General features: G+C 37.1%; 1 protein-coding gene across 6 annotated transcripts in view; it reads left to right on the plus strand.

Annotated features, from left to right (window-relative positions):
* ZNF143 (zinc finger protein 143) overlaps window positions 1-22,359 on the plus strand; it is a 42,225-nt gene that overhangs the window by 14,850 nt on the left and 5,016 nt on the right. For 4 of the 6 annotated variants that reach the window (XM_030482208.1, XM_030482209.1, XM_030482211.1 and 1 more), the window contains exons 4-15: window positions 44-127; window positions 507-587; window positions 1,699-1,895; window positions 5,741-5,815; window positions 9,939-10,058; window positions 11,123-11,198; window positions 12,799-12,924; window positions 15,887-16,066; window positions 17,177-17,404; window positions 18,641-18,789; window positions 20,503-20,664; window positions 22,213-22,359. In XM_030482208.1, coding sequence (XP_030338068.1) covers window positions 44-127; window positions 507-587; window positions 1,699-1,895; window positions 5,741-5,815; window positions 9,939-10,058; window positions 11,123-11,198; window positions 12,799-12,924; window positions 15,887-16,066; window positions 17,177-17,404; window positions 18,641-18,789; window positions 20,503-20,664; window positions 22,213-22,359 — 1,625 coding nt within the window. The remainder of the gene's footprint in view (window positions 1-43; window positions 128-506; window positions 588-1,698; window positions 1,896-5,740; window positions 5,816-9,938; window positions 10,059-11,122; window positions 11,199-12,798; window positions 12,925-15,886; window positions 16,067-17,176; window positions 17,405-18,640; window positions 18,790-20,502; window positions 20,665-22,212) is intronic. The other 2 variants (XM_030482213.1, XM_030482212.1) reach the window with 2 other exon arrangements.

Here is a 22,359-nt window from a genome sequence, read left to right on the forward strand (position 1 = left end):
GTCATACAGAATATTTTTTAAGAATTCTAATTGTGTGTTTCAGATGGTAAATTAATGGATGGACAAGTGATTCAATTAGAAGATGGTTCTGCTGCTTATGTTCAACATGTATCCATGCCTAAAAGCAGTAAGTGTAATAATACAAGAAATTTATTCTAAAATATATTTAGTGGTAAATGCTCCATCCCTGGCAGTGTTCAAGGCCAGGTTGGACAGAGCCTTGGGCGACATGGTGTGGGGTAAGGTGTCCCTGCCCATGGCAGGGGGGTTGGAACTAGATGATCTTAAGGTCCTTTCCAAACCAAACCATCTGTGATTCTATTAGAGTATTACTGATAAATATTTATATTAAGTAATTAATGGTCATTATAATAGCTTGATTTCTTATTTTAATGAAAACAGTTGTGAAGAGATCCTAGTAATCCTAGGTATTTAGTGTTTAATCTTTCCAGCTAATGGATTTTTCAAACTATTGTTGAAGCATTGTAATTCTTTCTTCCAAACAGGAGACAGCTTACGTCTGGAAGATGGACAAGCAGTTCAGCTGGAGGATGGAACTACAGCATTTATTCATCACACCTCAAAAGGTAATTTTTTTTTTTAAAGTGTGATTTATTACTTTAGAGTTCAACAGAACTTCGGCAGTATAAAATATGGGACTGTTTTTAGACTACGATGTCATTTTGCGTGATTCCTGATGAAGATTCCTTGTTGCTTTTACTTTGTGACATCTGAAAATTGTCGAAATGAGACCGGTTCAGTTCCTTATTTAAGCCTCATATAACAGTTACAGAATCAAACCTGGTGTATTTCATGTTTTTTTAGCCCAGAATCTCATTAAACTAAGTATATGTCATGTTAGTAAAGAATGTAAGCCCTTACACAGACTTCAGCAATAACTGCATGTGAAAATGAGAAGAGGAAGCAGGTAAGTATCAATCAATCCCTCTCGAGCTAAAGAATGTAGAGATTGACTTACCTTTTAAAGATCATGCTATTGATGATTTTGCCATTAGGTGGTAGGGCAGAAAATGTTGCAGCTGACAGTCAAGAATGCAAATGTATTTATATTAAATGATAACCCAGATTTCTGCAGAAAATGGTTACACTAGTCTTGGAACTAGTACTACTTCTCTACAGAAAGTAGATATTTTAAGTCTACTTAAACTCATGTGGCACGAATTACATTCTACAATCAGCAATCCTAGGAGGAGAGAATATAATAAAGAATTTCTTCCTTAAAAGTCATCCTGTATTTTGTGTCAGTTTTTTTGTATATTTGCATGATTCTGTTCTTAAAATGATCAGATTTATGAATTTTAAAATCTGATGTATTGACATCAGAATATGTATTACATTATTTTCATTTTATTATGGGTGGGAACGAGTGGAAAGTATATTTGTGTTCCTGGTTTCTTTTGTAGGTAAAGCTAGACCAATATAAAATAAATTTTGCACTTTTATAAAGGCGTGCCGAAATAAAGCCATGGGAGGTGTTGTCTTGAAAAAGTTTAATCAGTGCTATTCATAGTAATATTTCAAGTGTTTGTTTCTCATCTATAGTGGTTATATATTTCATATATTTCATACATATATAGGACTTTAGGAGACATTTCCTAAACAGCAGTAGTTTCTTGTGTAACATGCAGACATTGCTATACATTTTCTTTCATAACACTTTGTAATATTATTTCTCAGACAGTTACGACCAGAGTGCATTACAAGCAGTCCAGCTGGAGGATGGAACTACTGCCTACATTCACCACACGGTGCAAATGCCACAGTCAGATACCATTTTAGCCATTCAAGCTGATGGCACAGTGGCAGGTCTTCATACAGGAGATGCTGCCATTGACCCAGATACCATCAGTGCTTTGGAGCAATATGCAGCTAAGGTATACTGAAAAACGTTTTCTCTATCCATAAAGTTTTAATGTAGCGTCATAAGATCCTTGGCAGCAAAAGCCAATTGTGATCTAAGAATTGAAGTTATAATTAAGAAATAATTTTCTCTAAAATACAGCACTGGAAAGGAGTCTCTTGAGAGGACACTGTTCGGAAAGAAGGACAAAGTTACATTATTCTTGTTCAGGCACTATTGCTGGAATTTATTTTTTTTTTCCCCCCTTTCATTGGGAAGAGCAGGGCCTGGTGTGCTGGGCAAGGACAGAGCATGATATGGAGTGTAAACCAGACAATTAGTTACTGAGTTCGGAAGAAGTTTCTTTGATTCATACTTTCAATAGTAAAATGTAGCATGATGCTCAGAATTCATGTTGTCCACTCTACTGGGCTTCTCTGAAGCATGATGTAAGTATAATAATGGGTGATGCAACTTCCACGTCTTTATAGTTTAGCAGTGTCCCCGTTGCTGGATGATCACCATCAGTGCTTGTATTGCTGTGGAAAAAAACAAGTGGAATATATTTTAAAATCTGTCTTCTAGTGTCACTGAGAATTGTCAATTTTGGGAGAAGGCCAGTTAGGATAATTAAATGGCTTATACTCTATTCTTTCCATTATGCTTCTGTCTGTTATAATTGAGAGGTCCTAAGAGAGCCAGTCAGATTGTGTTGTGTTTGGCTATGCCTTAACATTCCATAAAACAAAAGGTAATTCAAGGTTAGTTGAACAGTAGTGACAAGCTTTTACATCTTCCCTAGCTACTATTTAATTTAGGTTTAAATCAATCATATCTTTGTCCTTCTTAACAAGGAGCTATATTAATCATGATTTGTTGTAAGTTTCTGTTTTGGGAAGGTGAAGAAGAAAGAGAAGAAATGCAAATTTATTTTTTCCTATTTATCTCAACATGTATTTTTTCAATTCTGTAATGTGAATTTGTTTTCCGTAGTGTACTTGTGTGTGTTTAGGAGAAATTCTATTTGTTTTCTTCAGGCTTTCATCTCGGAACATTGTTCTGAAAGGTACTGCTAGAACCTCTCAGGGAAAGTCAGTAGAAATGAGTTTCCAAGTATTGCACCTGTTTTACATACAAAAGCAAATACCAGCTCAATTGTCACAATCCTATATTTCTCTTAAAAGGAGAAATGTGGTTTTGTGATTCTACTCCATGTCCGTGTATGCTTCATAGTGAGGCAATGTATACTTTTCATAGCAACTGGTATCGAACATTGAGAAAGGTACAGAAAGGGGCAACAATGATGACTAAACATATGAAATACATGAAGTAAGTATATCATAGAATATTATAAAATTCTAAGTAGCACAAAGAAGAGTAGTGACTTATTGTCTTTATCACTAGTGCAAGAAGAACTGGGAAACATCAGAGGAAACTCTCAAGTGACAGGTTCAAGAAAAATAGGGGAAGAATACTTTTTCAAAGAGCACAAAGTTAAACCATGGCACTGCTTGTGGGATATTGTGGATGCTAGTATGTCCCTGGATTCAAAGGGTAATTAGATAAATTCATAGAAGAAATATGTATCCAGGGCTATTAGGTAGAAACATGTGACTTCTAGTTCAGGAAGTTCCTAAGCCACAAATTGCTTGGAGGTTGGAAGAATATTTTTTGGGAATGTATCACTATATGCTTGATCTGTTCTTTAGTCTTCTCTAGCATCTGCTACTGGCTGTTGTTGGAAACAAAATGGTGCACTAGATTGACCTTTAGTTTGACTCAGTATAGGTGTTCTTATGTTCTTAATTAAAGGCAGACTAAATCTTTCCTTAGTATCTAAGACAGTCATTTAGAAGAAACTCAAAGATCTTCCTTGGAATCCTGCCAGTATTCTCCCAATACTGCAAAAAAAGAGGTTGAAAATTGGGTGTCGGGTTTTTTAACTTCACAGGTTTTCTCTTCAAAACTTAAAAGGGCGAAGAAGATTTTAAAGGCAGATTTGGAGAATGGTGGTTCTTCTCTGTTCCCCTGTCCTACATAACAAGCAGAAATAGCCAAGATCAGCAGGCTGCCCAAGATTAGTGTAAAGAATCTGTAAGAGAGTTCATGCAAAAAGATCCAGGAAGACTACATAGAAGCTCACTGGAAGTGGTGAAACATGTACATTTTTCATTGTCCCTTGCTTCTCCTTTAGGCATAGTACTACTTTCCCACATCTTGCGGAGTACATGCAAGATGTACTCTTGTACACATCTGGCTAAGAGGACTTAACTAGAGTCCTCTTAATTTTGGACTAAGTCATCGCTACCTTCCTTCCAAAGCAACCAAGGAAAGAGATCATTGCTCTCAGTGAACATAAAGTCAAAAGACATGTAATGGAATTGCGAAGAGTTTAAAACACATACTTTTCTTCCATGAGCTGTTTCTTGCAATATCCCAGCTGCTGGCAAAGTACAGTTCCTGGGATTTGTGTATGTCTACACATGTGCATGCGCATCCCGTTTGGATCATTTGTTTTAAGTGGCATCGATGAACTTTCAATTTCATGTCAGCAGTTCCTTTCTCAACAAACAACAGGAAGTTCAGGATAAATTGATTCAAGTCTCCTGTCTGTGCAGGTTCTCTCCCCTCCCTTCAAAATTCTTCAGAAGGCCCTGAAATAGCTATTGTTTTCTTTAAAAAATAAAAACCAACCCAAAACAAAACCCAAACACCTGAGAATTACCTGCTTGCAGACTGTCTTTGCAGTCCCTCTGTAATGTAAACTTGCCTCTGTGTGGGCACTTTTTAGTGTTTTAGCTAAAAGCTGCTGAAAGTACATTATTTGTAATCGTCTAATTTAGAAAGATAGCACAGTGTGAAAACCTCTTATGGGACAAGTTCATCTTCAGTCTTCAAGTGAAATGTTGGTAGCTGATGTTCTGAGCAAGATACTTTACACAACCATTAACATCCACAGGAGGCTGCTATGACCTGCTTAGTGAAAGGGCATAAATGTACCAGTGTAACAAAGTAGTGTCCCTGCCAAACTACTTAAGAGAAAAATAAAATCACTTAAACTAGATTTAGGTACATCAGTCTCGGGCTTGAGTGTCATGGATGCAGAGAGTATTGTGAGTGCCTGTTCTCAATACAGAGACAATTAAGGAAATTACATAAAGTATACTTTAGTTTTTTCTACAGTGGCTAATAAGACACTATTCTTTGAGTTAATGTTTGTGAGAGAGTTTGTGAGGGGTTTTTTTTAAACTAGGTAGTTGTATTTTTGTTTAAATAAAAGTTTCAAATTAAAATCTAATATCCTTCAAATATTTTTATAAACTCCTTGGAAAGCAGCAATACTTCTCCTGTTTTTAAAAAAATAAACCTATGGATCAATACTCAAGTCTTGCTTAGCTGTTGTGATTTAACTAATTCGACTAGCTCTTGTAGTTTCAAATTGAGATGCAACACATTGTCTTACGTATTTTGATTACAAAGGAGTTGTGTTGTTCGAAACAAGTAAGTTCTGCTTAACAGAGAGCGTAGAGATCTATCCCTATTACAAAAGTAAACGTTTTTTTATTTTTTGTCAGAACTAAGTATTGTTAAATTAATTAATACTTCTTTTAGCCTATTAATTTAACATACTTTGTTCTTGCAGTTTTTCCTACCTTGTTTTAAGACAACTTTGAGATGCTTATTTTACATATTCTATAATGCAGATGCTACAAGTGGTGATTTCCATGTAAGCTAATGTACTATAGGATAACTGTGTTTCAAGAGGGAGCTAGAGAGCTATGAAACAATAAACCCTCAGGAACTGTCTGTAGCCCTCTGTTTTTCAGATGAATAAAAATAACATGTAAATGGATTTTCCATTTCAACTTTGTTTTTCAGGTGTCTATTGATGGAAATGACAGTGTTAGCAGCACAGGAATGATAGGTGAAAATGAACAAGATAAAAAAATGCAGGTATGTAGCCCAGTACATGCATTTCTTCTGTCGTCTTCACCCAGCAATGTGCATGATAGTCCTATGTGGCCATGAACTAGGGTCTGCTGCTACCTTTCAGGCATTACAGATCTCAGACCTATACAGATAGGTCATATTTCTCACTTTGTACAAGATTCTTTCACAGGATTTCAAAAAGATCTTCTAATGACTACTGTTTCCTGGGGGTTTCTGTTAAAAGGCAGTTAAAAATTATGTTGGATTTCTAAGAGTTTTCAGCCTGACCTGAATATTTTACCAGTAAGGGTGTAAGTATTTCAGAAGTTCTTTTCCAGAGAATGAACTGACTCTTTATAGTCTTTAAAGCAGAACAATGCTGACTCAATTAATGAATTATTTTCTTCTCAAGAGAGACAATTCCAGACATATGTCTGGAACTGTTCTCTCTTTGGTGATGTTTTTTTGGGGTTTTTTTTCCACTTGCCCTGTTAGAGCCCCTGACTTTTATTGCAGGTTTTGTAAGTTATCAGTAGATAAGAATGTTGCTCCTAGTGAATGCTTAAAGCAGCAGAAAAATACTTCCATTTCTTTGTATTCATATTGTTAGTACGTAGAAGTATAAAAACCTTTTCAATGTGAAAACATTAACTTAAACGTTTAAAGGGCAATGGAAAATACAGGTGCAACTTCTTAAGATTTTTTTACCTGGGATTAATAAAATTATATAAGGAGAATTGTATTTGTCATCATAACATATTTTATTAAAGGAAATGACAAAGCAAAACATATTCTGGGCTTCAAAGAATTACGACCAAAACCAAAAATAATAATAAACCCTCTATTCTCTCACATGTTTAAATGACAATCAGAAATGGAAAAGTCATTTCATTGGGTTTGGTTTTTGTTTTTTTTAATGTCTAATTTAAGAGGTAGTGAACTAGACAAGGAGGAAAAATATCTTCCAAGGTAAAATACAGTATCTGTGAAAGGAAGAATTAGAGGCTCACCTCTGACAGTTACCTCAAAAGTATCTATTCTTAATTTTTATTTTAAAGCTGCAGACACTCCACTGTTGCCTGTGTGACACGACTGTGAAAGCAGAGAATAGCTAATACGTGTATTATTTATGGTATTGGAATATATTCATGAAATCAAGAAATTTAGAGGTTTTGCACACTTGTATGTTGGAGCAGGGATACAACTCCAACAAAATGCAAGATTCAAGGAAGAGTAAGATAAGATGTTGGTTTGTTTCACCTGGAAGTAAGAGTCTATTAAGCAAAGTTATCTGTAACTGTTATCGAGTTACTTGTTGATTTCAGGCTCAGCCCCAAAACATAGTAAATCTGGAGGTGGCTTTATCTTATTTGTGTATGGCAGCATGGATGCCACATGGAAATGTGCCAGTCTTATGGAGCATTATATGTTCCAAACAAAACAATATCTGATATTTCAAAAGGCATAGAGGCTTAGTCTCAATTTCTGACCAACTGAAGGGTCCCAAAACTATCAGTTATGTAAGAAAATCTTAATCGTGTTTATGTCTTGATTTAAGTAGATACTTAGTTGTAACTCATATTACTTTGGATAAAATAGTCTTATATGTTGATATAGTATTAAATAGGTGTATATTTAAAAAGTTTTAAGTCCACAGGTAACACAAGAACAGAGCAGATGTCATACTTTTAAGTAGTAATTCAAACTTGCATGTGGTTAGGTTTTTCACCAAAGGATAAAAGCATAAAACCTCCTTGTGATTTCTACATGTGAAAACAAAAGACTATGTGTGCCCAAATGGATATCACACACTATTACCTTTCAAACCTGACATACCCATCTGTTCATAATAAAAGCAGAATCATGTGACTGAAGTTTGTGTGTATACAATATAAAAATCGTATCTGAGATCTTTACCTTTGTTGTTCTCCTGTGTTACCTGTCTGAATTCAGGATGCATTTGCGATTTCTTCTAAAATTTGGGGTGGGGGGTTAAATTTTGTCTAGCTAAATGTATCTTGAAGCACACAGCTCCTCGCAATGTTTCACATTATTACAAAGGTGCTTTATTTGCCACATTCTTCTGACTTTGTGCCTTCTAACATCTGATTTCTTTTTGTTTCTTTAGCATGTATTGTCTTCTAAGAATAGTAATTTTAATACTATATCTGTCTTTGCCGAATGATAATGCTGACTGATTTCTTATTAATCTTCAAATCATACCAACTAATGTATTGTGAAGCAGCACATACTTCTACAAACAGTTTTTTAACAAACAAATGCTCATAGTGTTCAACTAATCTTCTCCTGAGAGTTCTGTTTGTTTTATTTGTCCCTCCTCTTTGTATCAATCTTAAAATTATTTCTGGTTATTTCCTTACAGATATTACCACATTGATTATAGAACTGTTGTAATTTTCTTTTAAGCTTTGGCATACTTCAGTTTTATAGCAGATCTTAGCAACTATATACATATTTTATATGCCCAAACAACAAAGAAATACTAGCAGGTTTAGTGATAGAAAAAACAAATCAGTGCTCAAGTGCAGGTTCTCAACCAAGCCTCCTCTTCACGATCTTTATTAAAGTGACTTTTGTGATTCATGGTATCATAACTTAAACAGTAGTATTAGTAATGGGTTTCTTGATTCATGAGGTTATGTTTTTCTCCATTGTTCCAGAGAAGCTTTTCTGAAGTGGTAGATTTGTACATTTCAATTGGTTAAAAATTTCACATTTGACTTTACATCTTTAGTTTTAAGAACAGTCTGAAGGTAACAGTGCACATCCTCCCTGAAGAATCCATAGGAAGTTGTTCTCAATCAAATACCTGGTCTGCCTGAATGAGGAATTAGACGTCTATGTGCAATTGCAGGGCTACTCTCTTGTTAGGATGAGGGACGTGTGGTGGGATAGTTCAGATAACTGGATTGCTGTGATGGATGGATACAGGCTCTTTAATAAGGCCAGGGGGGAAGGAGAGGAGGGGGAGATGTTCTTTATGTGAGAACAGCAGGACTGCATAGGTCTCTGGTTTGGGATAGGTGATGAGACAGTCAAGAGCCGATGGGTCAGAATTAGCTGGCAGACCAGTGTGCGTGGCATTGTGGTGGCTGTCTGCTACAGAGTGCCTGATGAGAAAGATGATGAGGCTTTCTTCAGAGAACCGTAAGAAGCCTCATGTTCACAGGCCCAGGTTTTCATGGGGAATTTTAACCACCTCAGTATCTGCTGGAAGAGCATCGCAACAGGGCACATGAAATTGAGGAGCTTTCTGGAACTCAGGGATGGCAACTGGTAACCTAAAGCAGGTTATTGAGCACTGGCAAGGTGAGACACTTTGCTGGACCTCATACTTAGTAAGAAGAATTAGTTGGGAGCATGAAGGCTGAGGGCAGCCTTCAGGAATCTCCATCTTTAGAGATACTCTGAACGCATTTTTCCGTAAGAAAAGAGGGGTGGTTTAAAAGAAGGACAGACCTTTTAAAATAGTCTTGATTAATTTGTGTACAGTTGTATTAAAATGTTTACATTTGGGCTTCTGCCTCTTTCTTCAGTCTGTATGAAGAAGCCTTTAAATGGGGTTTGCATCACAAAACTGTTCTGTACATTTTCCTGTTGTGTCATGCCAGAAAGGAGAGCAGAACCTAGCTCAAATTGCTTCAGTTAGTTTGATCAAAACACATGCATCACTGACAAAGAGCAAAATGCTTTCCTTCTTTGTCAAAAAGTGCTTATTATAAGTGCATTTAATTATTGTTTGGTGTTTGCATGAACTTATGTTTGAAGGTGGTCTGATTTATAGTTAATCTCCCTTAGGAATGGATCCTGTATCCAATGTAGTCTAAGCCTCTTCTGTCTATTAATTTGGTCATCTTGCCACTGGGCTTATATTTCAAATTATTTTGTCTTTGGCTAATTAATGCATGCATTTAAATTTGCCAGCTACAAGTAAATACGTTTTACAGTTTCTTTCCTTCCTTTCATCAGAACTTACACTTTTTATTTATTTATTGAGGACTAAGAAATACATGGTACAGCAGAGAGAGAGAGAAAAGAAACTTGTCAGAATGAGCTGTGGCTTGATAACAAAATGAAATGTGTGACTCTTCTGATCCATTGTGTTTTGTTTTGTTTTAAACTTAAGATTGTCTTGCAAGGACATGGAACACGAGTGACTGCAAAATCTCAGCCGAGTGGAGAGAAAGCCTTTCGCTGTGACTATGATGGCTGTGGAAAACTATACACAACAGCTCACCATCTTAAGGTGACGAGATGTAAAATGAGAGTTGTTACTTTGCAGGCATGATTTTTTTTTTTTTTTTTTTTTCTGATTATGTGGTTAAAAGTAATAGAAATTAACAGAGCCATAATTATGCTGTTTTGTCAAATGTTTATTGGATTGATTTTACAATAACTGGTTGTCCCAGGTGCCCTGCTGATTTTGCTCAGTGTTTTGGACAGTTGCAGGTGTAAGATCATGTTAGGCTCCTATATTGCCAGCATGTAAGAAATCTCTTGTTGAGATAGTTTCTAAAAGCAGTGTCCCAGAAATTCTGAAATCCACTGTTAACCTTATCTACTTTCAGTATATGCATGATCATGCAAAATTCTGATTTTTTTGAAAGATTTTACCATCACAATACAAAGTTTAACTCTTCAAAACAATCCAACATTCAAAGTGAAAAGCTGGAACATCTTTTCTTTACCGGTGGAAACTTCCTTTTTTAAATTCAGTAAAGGAATTACTGAAACAGTAAAGGTGTAGAGCTGTTCACATTCCAGCTTAGGCTGAGGTGATCACTTGCCAATGAAGTAAACTCCTTGCAGTGCTGCCTTGCCTCTGACAAAACACTGGAGTCAGTGAGTAGTTGACTCTATGGATCCTGCGTTAAAATTGTGACCTCGCTGGAGAGGTTTAATGAAATGTAAGAGGATTGTTAGAAGCGCTCAGTGGAGAAAAAAAATCAGACAGTGGGCTCTGAGGCATGTTTGCATACTGTCTTCAGCGTAGTTGTATGTATTTACAGTTGTAGCTACAGCTACAATAGTTGTAGCTGTGTGTATTTACAGAAATGTGTTTTTGCAAAGCTGACTGAAAGGATCGGGTTAGACCTTGGATAAAAATGTATTTAGTTTTAGGAAAAACATTGTCACCATATTTCTTTTCTTTTTTATTTTTTTTTTTAATCACTGATTTGAAAATAAGACACTTGAATGTGAATCTTAGGAAGAGAAATAAAACACATTGTCTTTGAGAACGAACTGTTTCTGTGCTGAAATAATCAAATACAACATTTCACTAAGTAAGTATATTGGATGTCTCGACAGGTGCATGAAAGGTCACACACGGGAGACAGACCGTACCAGTGTGAACATCCTGGATGTGGCAAAGCCTTTGCAACAGGTATCTTTTGTAGACTAGCTCCTCCTGCTTGCTAGTGTTTGTTTAAAGCAAGTTTTTAATACTGCCTTTTTTAAACTGCTAAGAACTTGGTCGGGAGAACTGCAACAAAAAAAAGAGGTCATAATTTCAGCTAGGGTAGAAAGGACAGGGGATTTAACTCTTAGTTACTGAAGGAGGAATGACTTGAAACATTTGACATTTTCCCTTACATTTTCCTCACCTGTCATGCCAGAGTCAGATTTTTGAAAAAATAGTCCTTTCTTAACTAATAGTATAAATTAAATGAGGTGATAATAAGAAGCTGAACCTGTTAGTATGAGGTAAATACCTGATCTGTTCCACATTTAAAAGGAACTTTGATGGAAGAAGCTGCTTTAAGGCATCTTTATTTAATTTGTGTCAGAGTGATGTTCCTCATGAAGTGAACTCCACATTTTGTGCAGATTACTCTGCTTATAAATGGTGCTCTCCCTGAGACTGAATTTTATTATGCAAGATGCAGTTATGAAAAATGAAATATGGAAGAAAGTAAAAGAACAAAACTTGCTTCAAATTTTATTCTTTGAATGCAAATTAGCATGATGCTTGGAAAAGTTAAAGTCTTTTTAAAAAAAACCCCCCCCCCCCCCCAAAAAAAAAAAACCCAAAAAGAAGAAAAAAAAAATCACCAAAAAACCACAAAACAACAAACCCCTGAAGGTATTATTTTAAGATAACTTAATCTGAGCTAATACATTAAGTACTGTTTCTTTGAGTAGAAACAAGCAAAAGAAATGCTGATGAGAAAGTTCAAAAGAGAAACAACCATCCTTAAACAGTTGCACCCAAGTTTAATTGCATAGTGTTTATAAAGAGATTTCAAAACTACATAATGAAATATTCTCTTCCAATGCAACAGACTGAACATTTCTAAAATGGCCATTTCAGGGCTCTTTAGTCATGATCTTTTCAGGGAAGTGCAGAAAGGAAAATCCTGGTAAAATGCTCTTTGTAAAATAATTTACAGAGGGCCTGATCCAAAGCTTGCTTTAGATTGGTAGAGTTCTTGATGACAATGAGTTCCTAAAAGTAATCTTAAAGGGAATGGGTGTCCATGGCTGCTATCCATTGGCACCTATATGTGATGATGTTAATAATATGGTTTAAAATAATAGGAGTTTAAAGCCTGGATAACAGTACTGGTTTTTGTGATGACTTCATTAATGGTACTGATTTTTGTATAAGCAAATAATTAGATGTCATTTTAATGACAGTACTGGTAAGAGATTAAGAAGCAGGTGGGATACAGAGCATACAGCTTCCTCAGAAGACAAAATACATATTCGTCTACATTATAATCATTACAGTTTATCCTTTTGAAGGGAAGAAGCATTATGGAAGCGTAATTTCTTCATAAATGAAGGATGAAAGAATTTCTAAACTGTATCTTGAGTTCTGGTGCTCTGTATGATAGAACAAATTGCTTGTCAAGAGTGAAAGAGCAAATTCTACTCACTAGAGAGCTTCCTGATTGGAATGGCAAGCACAGCTTTTGCTGCTGGTGGTTTATGATATCCTAATTTTGTGATTATAGAATTATAACATCTTTTCTGATATTCAGGGTATGGGTTAAAAAGTCATGTCCGAACACACACTGGTGAAAAGCCTTATCGGTGCACAGAAGAAAATTGCACAAAATCATTCAAGACATCAGGAGACCTGCAGAAGCATATCCGAACCCATACAGGTACTACTGTCACCCTTCCTTTTTTTTTTGTTAATTCACTTAGGTGGATTTTGTTTTCTTTGATCATTCTGTGACTTTATACTTATGAAATCAGCCTGTGTATATTCTCTTTCTGAAGCCCAGTGAGCAAAACAGCATTTCAGCATGGTAAGCATTTACTGCAAATCCAGCATGCTTTTCTTGGAAATAGTGCTTAAGCATTCACACTGCTATTGCAAATGCACTAACTTCTGTCAGTGTATCACTTACATTGTCACTGAATTAGTTGGTGCCTTTACAGTTTCATTTGCAGCTGTAACAGAACAAGGAACTTTTCCACAATAATATGGCTTGCCTCTTAGAAATGGCAGTGTTCTTAAGTTTCGGTGCTTTAAGATAACTTGCATGCCAGCTTCATGAAGGTCAACAGTTCTGAGGTGGTTGTTACCGTGACCTCCCTTCTTGCAGCAGAAAAATGAACAAAAATGTCACAGAAAAACAGCTGCTGTGAAAACATCCAAATCCATAAAAAATAACATCTTATGTTTTGTCTGAAAAAGATTCATTTGAAAGCCAAAACACCAATAAATTCTAGACATCATACACTGCAAAGGCCAACCCTATGGGTGCACACATATGTAAAGAAATTTCCACAATGTCTCTTTTGCTCCTGATGTATCCAATTTAAAAAAAAAAGGGGGGGGGGGGAACAAAAAAAACCACCAAACCTCAAATGTAAGAAGAATAATCTGTCACTTACTTATTCCATTAAGTATATTTACTTGCCTGCTAGAACACCAACATTTTTTTCCACTGAACTTTCTGAATCTTAGAGAGGAAAAAAGAGCAAAAGAAATATTTTTTCCTCAGATTAAAAAGAACAATGCAGGGGAGGATAAAAGCAGGCAATGAAAATTCTGCTTTCCTGCACTTCTGTACCCAAGGACAGTATGTTGGGATTAGTGCTGTTTTGATGTTAAATTGGTCATCAGGATGAAGACAGAAAACTCTTATCTGTTTTTAAGTTCTAGAAGAGAACTGTTTGACATTTTGTAGTACATCAAGTGCAGACTATGAACTGGGAGACTTCTGTAGTATGGACAACAACTCGATTAGCTGTAGAATGTTTTCTTTACTACTTTATGGCCACAGAAGTTGTATGATAATTTAATCACTTTCATGTAATTTAGCAGTGGAGACAAAAAACTTGAGCCAGCCATATGTAACCATTTACACATTTAAACAATATTAATAATGCAGTCATAAACTCCCAGCAGTCCAGGAACTGGAGTTCAGGGGTGTCTTTTTTTCAGATGTATGAGTAGTTTCAGGAAACCAAAAAAAATGAGAAAACTGCACCAAGTCCTTTGAGCAGATGGATGGAGAGGTAGGTGTATGCTCATACCCTATGCAAGCTCCGGCAGTGCACCTCATGGAGGCAAGTCTGGACTCTGCCCACTCTCACAGGGCTCCCAAACCTTTGCATTCCTTTATCATGTAGAGCAGGGTTAGCACTTCCTTCATTTTCTGCCTGTTTTAGCCAGTGTTTTTTCCCTTTCTTTTCCAGTGGCAGTCCAGTCTCACTTCCTGCTGCCATCAAATGCTTGGCCAGGTTCCTCCATGACTTCCCTAGACGTACCATTGTAGTATCAGAAAAGCCGCAGTGGATGATTCCTCACAGCTGGTGTGGGGTAGAGCTTGAAGGCTTCTGACTTGCTTTGCATTTCTAGTGCTAGAAATCTCTGTCACCTGGAAACAGGTCGCTTTTCTAACAAGTGCATTAGAAACTTAAAAGGCTGGCTTCACCAACCGGTTGGATGACATTCTTGCAGGCATTCTTTAAGAATCTTCTGGTCTAGTTTCTAAGGCAGGGTCTGTTGTTGGGCAGGGCTGACTCTGCAGCCCTGCTCCTTTCAAGCTTGATTTGAGATCCTGTGCTGAAGCAAGGATTAGCGGAGCCATGGTAACACAACACTGAGGCGTGTATGCTTAATGCACACACACACTGCCTTGGCAGGAAGCTGAAAAACCTTCTGAAGCAGCTGCTGCCCTAAGGAATGAATTATAGTTTCCTGTGCCAAGGAGCTAACTACTTTAGAGTTTCATGGTATTAATGTCTCTATCAGGACTTTGGTTTTTATTTCTGTCTCTAAGTATTTAATGTTATGTCTGTAGTGGTAATCTGTCTTCTCTGGCTCTCAGATTCTTCCTTTTGGTAAGCAGTACAGTGGGTGGAATGTACATAGCTTTAGGAAGTGTGAAATTACAACAGGACAGCACAGTTAACCCCCTTTACTCTCCTGCTCTGTGTGCTTTAATAGATCCGAAAGGTCAGGAGTATTGGGATATTAGACAGGGGTTGGCCTTATCTACTGAAATGTTTTGGTGCAATGATGTAAGTTATTGTGCTTAAATTTATATTACATTAATAGAGTTATTTTAAAACAACCTGTATTTGTGATTGCTCTGGGGGCTTGAACTGATTTTCAGGGCTATCTCTCTTCAAAGAGTGCTTTCTATAATGAGTTTCACTAATCCACTTGTATCTTGGTTATACATTACATCATGAAGGGTTTTTTGGTTTGGGGGGTTTTTTTAGTTTTATGAATTACAATTGACAAATGTAAAAATGTTATACTTATTTTGAGTAATGTATGTATGAATGGGGGGTGGTGTTAAATACATGTTAGAATATGGACAATGTGGAAGCTAATACAAGCAACTGAGTCTGTTTTATGCATCACAAAGTACTAACCTAAATACTTCATAATTTAGTTTACAGATTGTATGATTTTCCCGAATTTTGACAGTTTTGGCTAAACAGTAGAACACTCCGCAGTGGCATGTTCATGGTGTTTCCGACTGAGGGTCTCAAAGAGAGAATTAGGTAGCTTTAGATTCCTACATTCAGTCTTAAGTGTAACTTAGGATTTTTGTTCGTTTATAACTTTTGCATGTGTGCCATTTTTTCTTTATTTTTCAGGTGAAAGGCCCTTTAAGTGTCCATTTGAAGGATGCGGCAGGTCATTCACAACATCTAATATTAGAAAGGTTCACATCAGGACACATACAGGAGAAAGGCCTTATTACTGTACAGAGCCAGGATGTGGGAGAGCTTTTGCCAGTGCAACTAACTATAAGAATCATGTGAGAATACACACAGGTATATGAGAGATGTTTTGTGTTTTGAAGTGTAATCTGCTTGGGAAAGGCTCTGTCATTCTCCTTTTGAACAGTTCTGGTGCACTGTAATTGGGTTTAGTCATGTTTATATGACCTGGCTTGGCACTTTTATTTGGGCCTTGTCTACCCTGGGCTGAGGACAGTTCAGCAGTTAGGTTTCCTGCCTTGCTGTCAAGGCACAATAATTTTGGTTTGGATACACAGTTCTTTAAAATGAATGCAAAACCTCATCTTCAGTGGACACTGGGCTACATCCTTACATAGTTCTGGGATTTGCCTCCATTATGAGCTGCTTCTTAAATAAATAAGAGTAAAGTACAAGTCTGAGCATGAGTTTGGCTCACCATCGTGAGTCATCCTTTCATCCCAGCTGTATTTTCCTTGCTGCTGGAGCAGTGGTCAAAACCTTTCTATAGACTGGAGGTGAAAATACACATCCAACTTGATTGGTTAGCAGAAATAATCAGCACAGATTCAAAGGTTCTGAAATGGAAAAGCCAGTGACAGCTGTATCATCTTGGTAGCCTTATGTATTTTATGGAAGCACAGACAGGTTTCATAGAGGTACGTTTTGTATTTCAGATTATCTTTTTAGTTCACAATGCAATTTGGTATTTGTTTCATTGATTTTTAAATGAAAGTTGTTTTTATATGAAACCGTAATTGCTTAAACATATGCTTCCCATGAGCTTTCTTCAGAGCTTAAAGATTCAAAAGTAAGTGAAATTGTACTAGGGTATCAACATACCTGATTATTGAGGAGAAGTATGCAGCTTCCAGTAATAAAAAAACAGATTTCTCAATACAATGCCAAACCAACATTGCAGCTTTCAGCCTGATCCTTCTGTCTTCATCAGAAGGATGTTTTAGATGGAATGAAGGGAGAAAAAAGGGCCCAACTTTTACTGGCAGTTGTTCTTATAAAAAGACAGACGTTGCATTGATAAACTCTGCAAGCTTGATCTTCACTGTTGCCTTTGAAATTGGTGTGTGGTTGGTAATGAAGGTGTGTCACCAATATCACTTGTTGACAATTTTTAATGTGCATCCTGAATAAAGTTCTCATTATCCCTTTTGTTTTTCCACACAGGGGAGAAGCCCTATGTCTGTACAGTTCCTGGTTGTGATAAACGTTTTACAGAGTACTCCAGTTTATACAAGCATCATGTTGTACATACTCATTCCAAACCATATAACTGTAATCACTGTGGGAAAACATACAAGCAGATTTCTACACTTGCTATGCACAAGCGGACAGCACACAATGACACAGAGCCCATTGAAGAAGAACAAGAGGCTTTTTTTGAGCCACCTCCAGGTTAGAGTTTCAGTCTTGGAATCTTGTGTTGTAAAAAAATGGGCTGGATAAAATTTTGCTGGGTTTTTTTCTAACCAAGGAAATGAAAGCATAGATAAAAATCTGAAGCACTTAATAAAGTTATTTAACTTCTTTGTAGGACGTTTTAGTCTGGTAGGCAACCAGACTGGTTGCCTGGTAGAAACTGAGAGAGTAATTGACCAGATCATAAACTCATTCACAGCACTCCTGGAGATAAGAGAAATTTGAGAAGCAGTCCCAGCAAACCTGCTATAAAAACTAATGTGGGGAGGGGCCTGAGAGAATCTAAAATGTTTATGCTTGCAAGCTACTGGATTTTTCTTAGGTATTTTTCTAAGAGTGTATCTAGAACACCATGGTTGGTGACAGTCTTTTGTGCAGGAGCAAAGGCGCTGCCTTGAGAAAAGGAAAATCTGTCTTTGCACTATGCTGATGCTGTGCTGGTTTTGCTGTGGTTAATAGCAGTTTCTGTAAACTGCCCTAGAAGCAAAGAGGAAAATAAGTTCATTTGCTGCAGTACTCCTTAGAATGTTTTTCATGGTATCATGAGTATTGAATCCTATGACTATTAAAGATCAGACTGAAGGAAGTACTGTGATAGGACAAATACCACTTGTCAAATTGTGATTTTTACATGTGACTGAAGATCAGAAATAAGTGCACAAACTGTTTTGGTCAAAGAAGTTGTTTTCCTATATGTACGTGGGAAACTGCACTGAATGCTTCCAGCAGATTTGCTGGAATCCAGTTCCTTTTAAAGGAATGATAAGATTAATTTGCCGAGGTTAAACATTTATTAAGATACTGAACTTAAGTCACACAAAGGCATCACTGTGTTCTTCTGTATGTTTGTTAATTAATAACTCTTTAAAAGCTGCCAGTTGTGTTTGCATGGAGCATCTTGTATGGAGAGGTTAACATTTAATGAATTAATTAGGAATGTTTGTCACCATTTCAATATTTGCTTATAAACTCAGTGTATATTTTCTTTATGTATAGTATTTGTGTATTAAAACTCACTGCTAAAAGATTATAACCCATGTTCCTAAAACAGACTTTCTGACTTGCTTTTATTTTTCTCCTCTTTCCACTAAAATTTTTCTATTGGAGTGTTTAAAACCTTCATACCAGGCTGGCATTTAACCCTTGTCATTTGCTTTCCTGGCAGCATCTAGAGTATGTAAACTTCCCTTTTGCCTTCTTTGTCTCAAATAGGTCAAGGTGAAGATGTTCTCAAAGGTTCCCAAATAACCTATGTGACAGGAGTAGATGGAGAAGATGTAATTTCTGCACAGGTTGCTACAGTTACTCAGTCAGGATTAGGTCAACAAGTAGCACTAATATCCCAGGACGGAACCCAACATGTAAGTAAACACAGTGTTGAAGAGCTGACAAAAATACCTTGAGAATTGAGGCAGATGTTGCAAATACTCATGTGCTTTCTAAAATCAGTTGGGATTCTTGATAAATATATATGTGGGTTTCTTAGGAACAGAAGCTTCTCTGGAGCTGGGTTATGGTATGTTTAGGGTTGGGCCTCCTGTGAAATACCTAAATTAAACCCCATATTCTGACATCTGAAGCTGCATTAATACAAAGCTTGATTTGTTGTTGTGTTTTGTTTTTTTTTTTTTTGCTTTCCTTGTTATCTCTGTCACTATTAAAGTAGACAAGGGCTATTTTAACAATTGTGACAGCCTAGTTTCTGAGGTTTCTCAGAATTCCCTAATTAATATAATCTATAATATCTGACGGTCATCTTCACTGTTGTTTTGTCTGCATGTACCTTGTGGGGATGGAGGGCTGGGAGATGTTTCTAGTCCAGGTGCCTGCTTTACAAGCTGTTTGGTATTGTGCAGTTCTTACCATTTCTAACATAAACAAGAGAATAAGGAATGCTTTGAACTACCTCCACTTGAAAATTCCTATGGATGTATTTTTTTTAAGGATTCCCGTGGATATATTTTTTTAAGGTTTTCCTATGAAATTTCATTAGGAGGGGATTTCATCACAACTCATTTGTTTATAAAAGTTTGTATCTCAGCTCGAAAGGTAGCTGAAATGCCAGTAGCATATAGAAGATATCTCCTAAATTCAAATTGGAAATTAAATATTAAAAGGGGCTGTTATATTGCCAGCCTTGAACACTGAAGCAGTACTAAGTAACTAGCATTTTTACCCTCTAAAATGAAGGCCAGAAGCCTTGACATGAAGTTCTTGCATTTATTTAAGCTATCCGTCAGCTTGACTTTAGTTCTGAGATGTTTTATTACCTTGTAAATCAGACATCAAATCATGTATCTGATGCCCTAATGTGTTTATACTGGAGACATTAGTAATTTATATCGTTAATCTTTTATGAATTGTTTATTTGTGGTTTAAATTCTAAGCCCTTGGAGGGCCTTTAGCATTTCTGTTAAGATCACATGTGTTAGGGGATACTGCCCTGAATCACATTGTCCGTTGTGTAAGACACATGCATAGATAATGTATCACGCAGTTATTTGGGGTATGATCTGATTAACATGGAGTTGTAGACTCTGGGGGCAAGTATGCATTCTTTTTCTTATTACTGAGAGCCATATTTTTATTTCTGTAAATAGATAACCATGTCTGAAAGGTCATGGAATGTTAGGTCCTGATCAGTAAGATTAATGTGATGATGCCTCTTTGTCTAAGACCGGGAACTGGCTAAAGAGTGATGGTGATTCTCAAGGAATGCATGAGCATGCTGGTCAGGATGTGGAATAATGCTACTAGATCTTTTGGCCAGTATATTAATTATGACCAGCTTAAAAGATTTTTTCCCCATTATTATTAATAATTGCCTTTTTGTTCTGCATTGCTACACATTTTGTTCCAAATGAAGAAATTAAGCTAGCCGGGAGTATTCCTGCTGAAACAACTAGCAGGTATTTGTTTGATATATGCTGTTGCACTTCAATTGCTTATCATCAGGGTTTTTTTCAAACCTTACTTAAAAATATATGTTACATTGCCAAAAACTAAGACTCAGGTATGACTTGGGCAGCAATTAAACCTTCTTCTTTTACTTCAGGAATTATTTTGTGTTTCAGGTCAACATAACCCAGGCAGATATGCAGGCCATTGGCAATACCATCACTATGGTAACACAAGATGGTACCACCATCACAGTACCTGCCCATGATGCCGTCATCTCTTCTGCAGGAACACATTCTGTGGCAATGGTTACTGCTGAAGGCACTGAAGGACAACAGGTAAGATATTATCCTGTGTAGATGTGTAATGTTCCTTTATAGGATCATCTAAAATAGGCATCTTTACTCTGTGGAGAAGGACTTGGGGTGTTGGCTGATGAGAAGCTTAACATGAGTCGGCTTCAGTGTGCACTCGCAGCCCAGAAAGCCAACCGTATCCTGGGCTGCATCAAAAGAAGCGTGACCAGCAGGTCAAAGGAGGTGATCCTGCCCCTCTACTCTGCTCTCGTGAGACCTCACTTGGAGTACTGTGCACAGTTCTGGTGTCCTTAACATATGAAGCACATGGAGCTGTTGGAGCAAGTCCAGAGGAGGGCCACAAGGATGATAAGAGGGCTGGAGCACCTCCCGTATGAAGACAGGCTGAGAGAGTTGGGTCTGTTCAGCCTGGAGAAGAGAAGGCTGCGTGGAGACCTCATAGCAGCCTTCCAGTATCTGAAGGGGGCCTATAAGGATGCTGGGGAGGGACTCTTTGTCAGGGACTGTAGTGATGGGACAAGGCATAATGCGTTCAAACTTAAACAGGGGAAGTTCAGGTTAGATATAAGGAAGAAGTTCTTTACAGTGAGGGTGGTGAGGCACTGGAATGGGTTGCCCAAGGAAGTTGTGAATGCTCCATCCCTGGCAGTGTTCAAGGCCAGGTTGAACGGAGTCTTGGGTGACATGGTTTAGTGTGTGGTGTCCCTGCCCATGGCAGGGGGGTTGGAACTAGATGATCTTAAGGTCCTTTCCAGTCCTAACCATTCTATGATTCTATCTAAGCCATCACAGTTCCGCCATTCACATGGATTTATCTAAGTAAACCAGTTTTCAACACCTGGCCATAGCATTCCCCTCACATAAGGGGAATGCTTATTCATATTCACACTCATACATATGATGTGTTTTACTCCATTGCTATACATCAACATATGGCAGAATGTTCTAAAAACAGTTGGGCACCAAGAAAAAGATTAAGGTACCAGTCTGGTAATTCATTTAGGTGCATGCATGTAAAATAAGACCTGGAAATGTTAAGTATTTTCCCCAAAGTCACGTAGTGGCAAAACTAAGAATAGAATCCAGTATGAACTGTAACATTATGACTTAGTATTATGGGACTGTAATTAATTTGGCAATAGGAAGCATTTGTGTAAGTATGTATTTGTGGGTTTGTTTTTAATATACAATAGCTAGCTTTTAAAGTAGAAATACAGTGACATCATTTTTAATCTTTAACTTAATAATGCATTCCACTGTTCTAAAAATGCACCAGATGAAAATGAATATACTTACTAATCACTATGCTCTGTATGTATACATAATCACAGGCTTATGGGCACATTTACTGAATTTCTGTGCAGTTCTGAGGATATTCATATTTTGAGAGCTAACTGGTAACTTTGAGAACACGATGGCAATCTTTCTTTAAAAAACGTATCTTTTACACAACAAAATTATGCTCATGCATGATCACAGCTTTGAATTTAACTTTGAAGATAACCATTGTATGAGGTCAGTAACTGTAACAGATCTGTCATCCAGTTGATTCTTCCTTTGGTATTGAAGGTTGCTATTGTGGCTCAAGACTTAGCAGCATTTCATAGCGCCTCGTCAGACATGGGACATCAGCAACATGGGCACCATTTAGTGACTACAGAAACTAGACCCGTCACATTGTTGGCTACATCCAATGGAACACAAATTGCAGTACAG

This window comes from Strigops habroptila, chromosome 4, assembly GCF_004027225.2.
Source record: "Strigops habroptila isolate Jane chromosome 4, bStrHab1.2.pri, whole genome shotgun sequence".
Taxonomy (NCBI): domain Eukaryota; kingdom Metazoa; phylum Chordata; class Aves; order Psittaciformes; family Psittacidae; genus Strigops; species Strigops habroptila.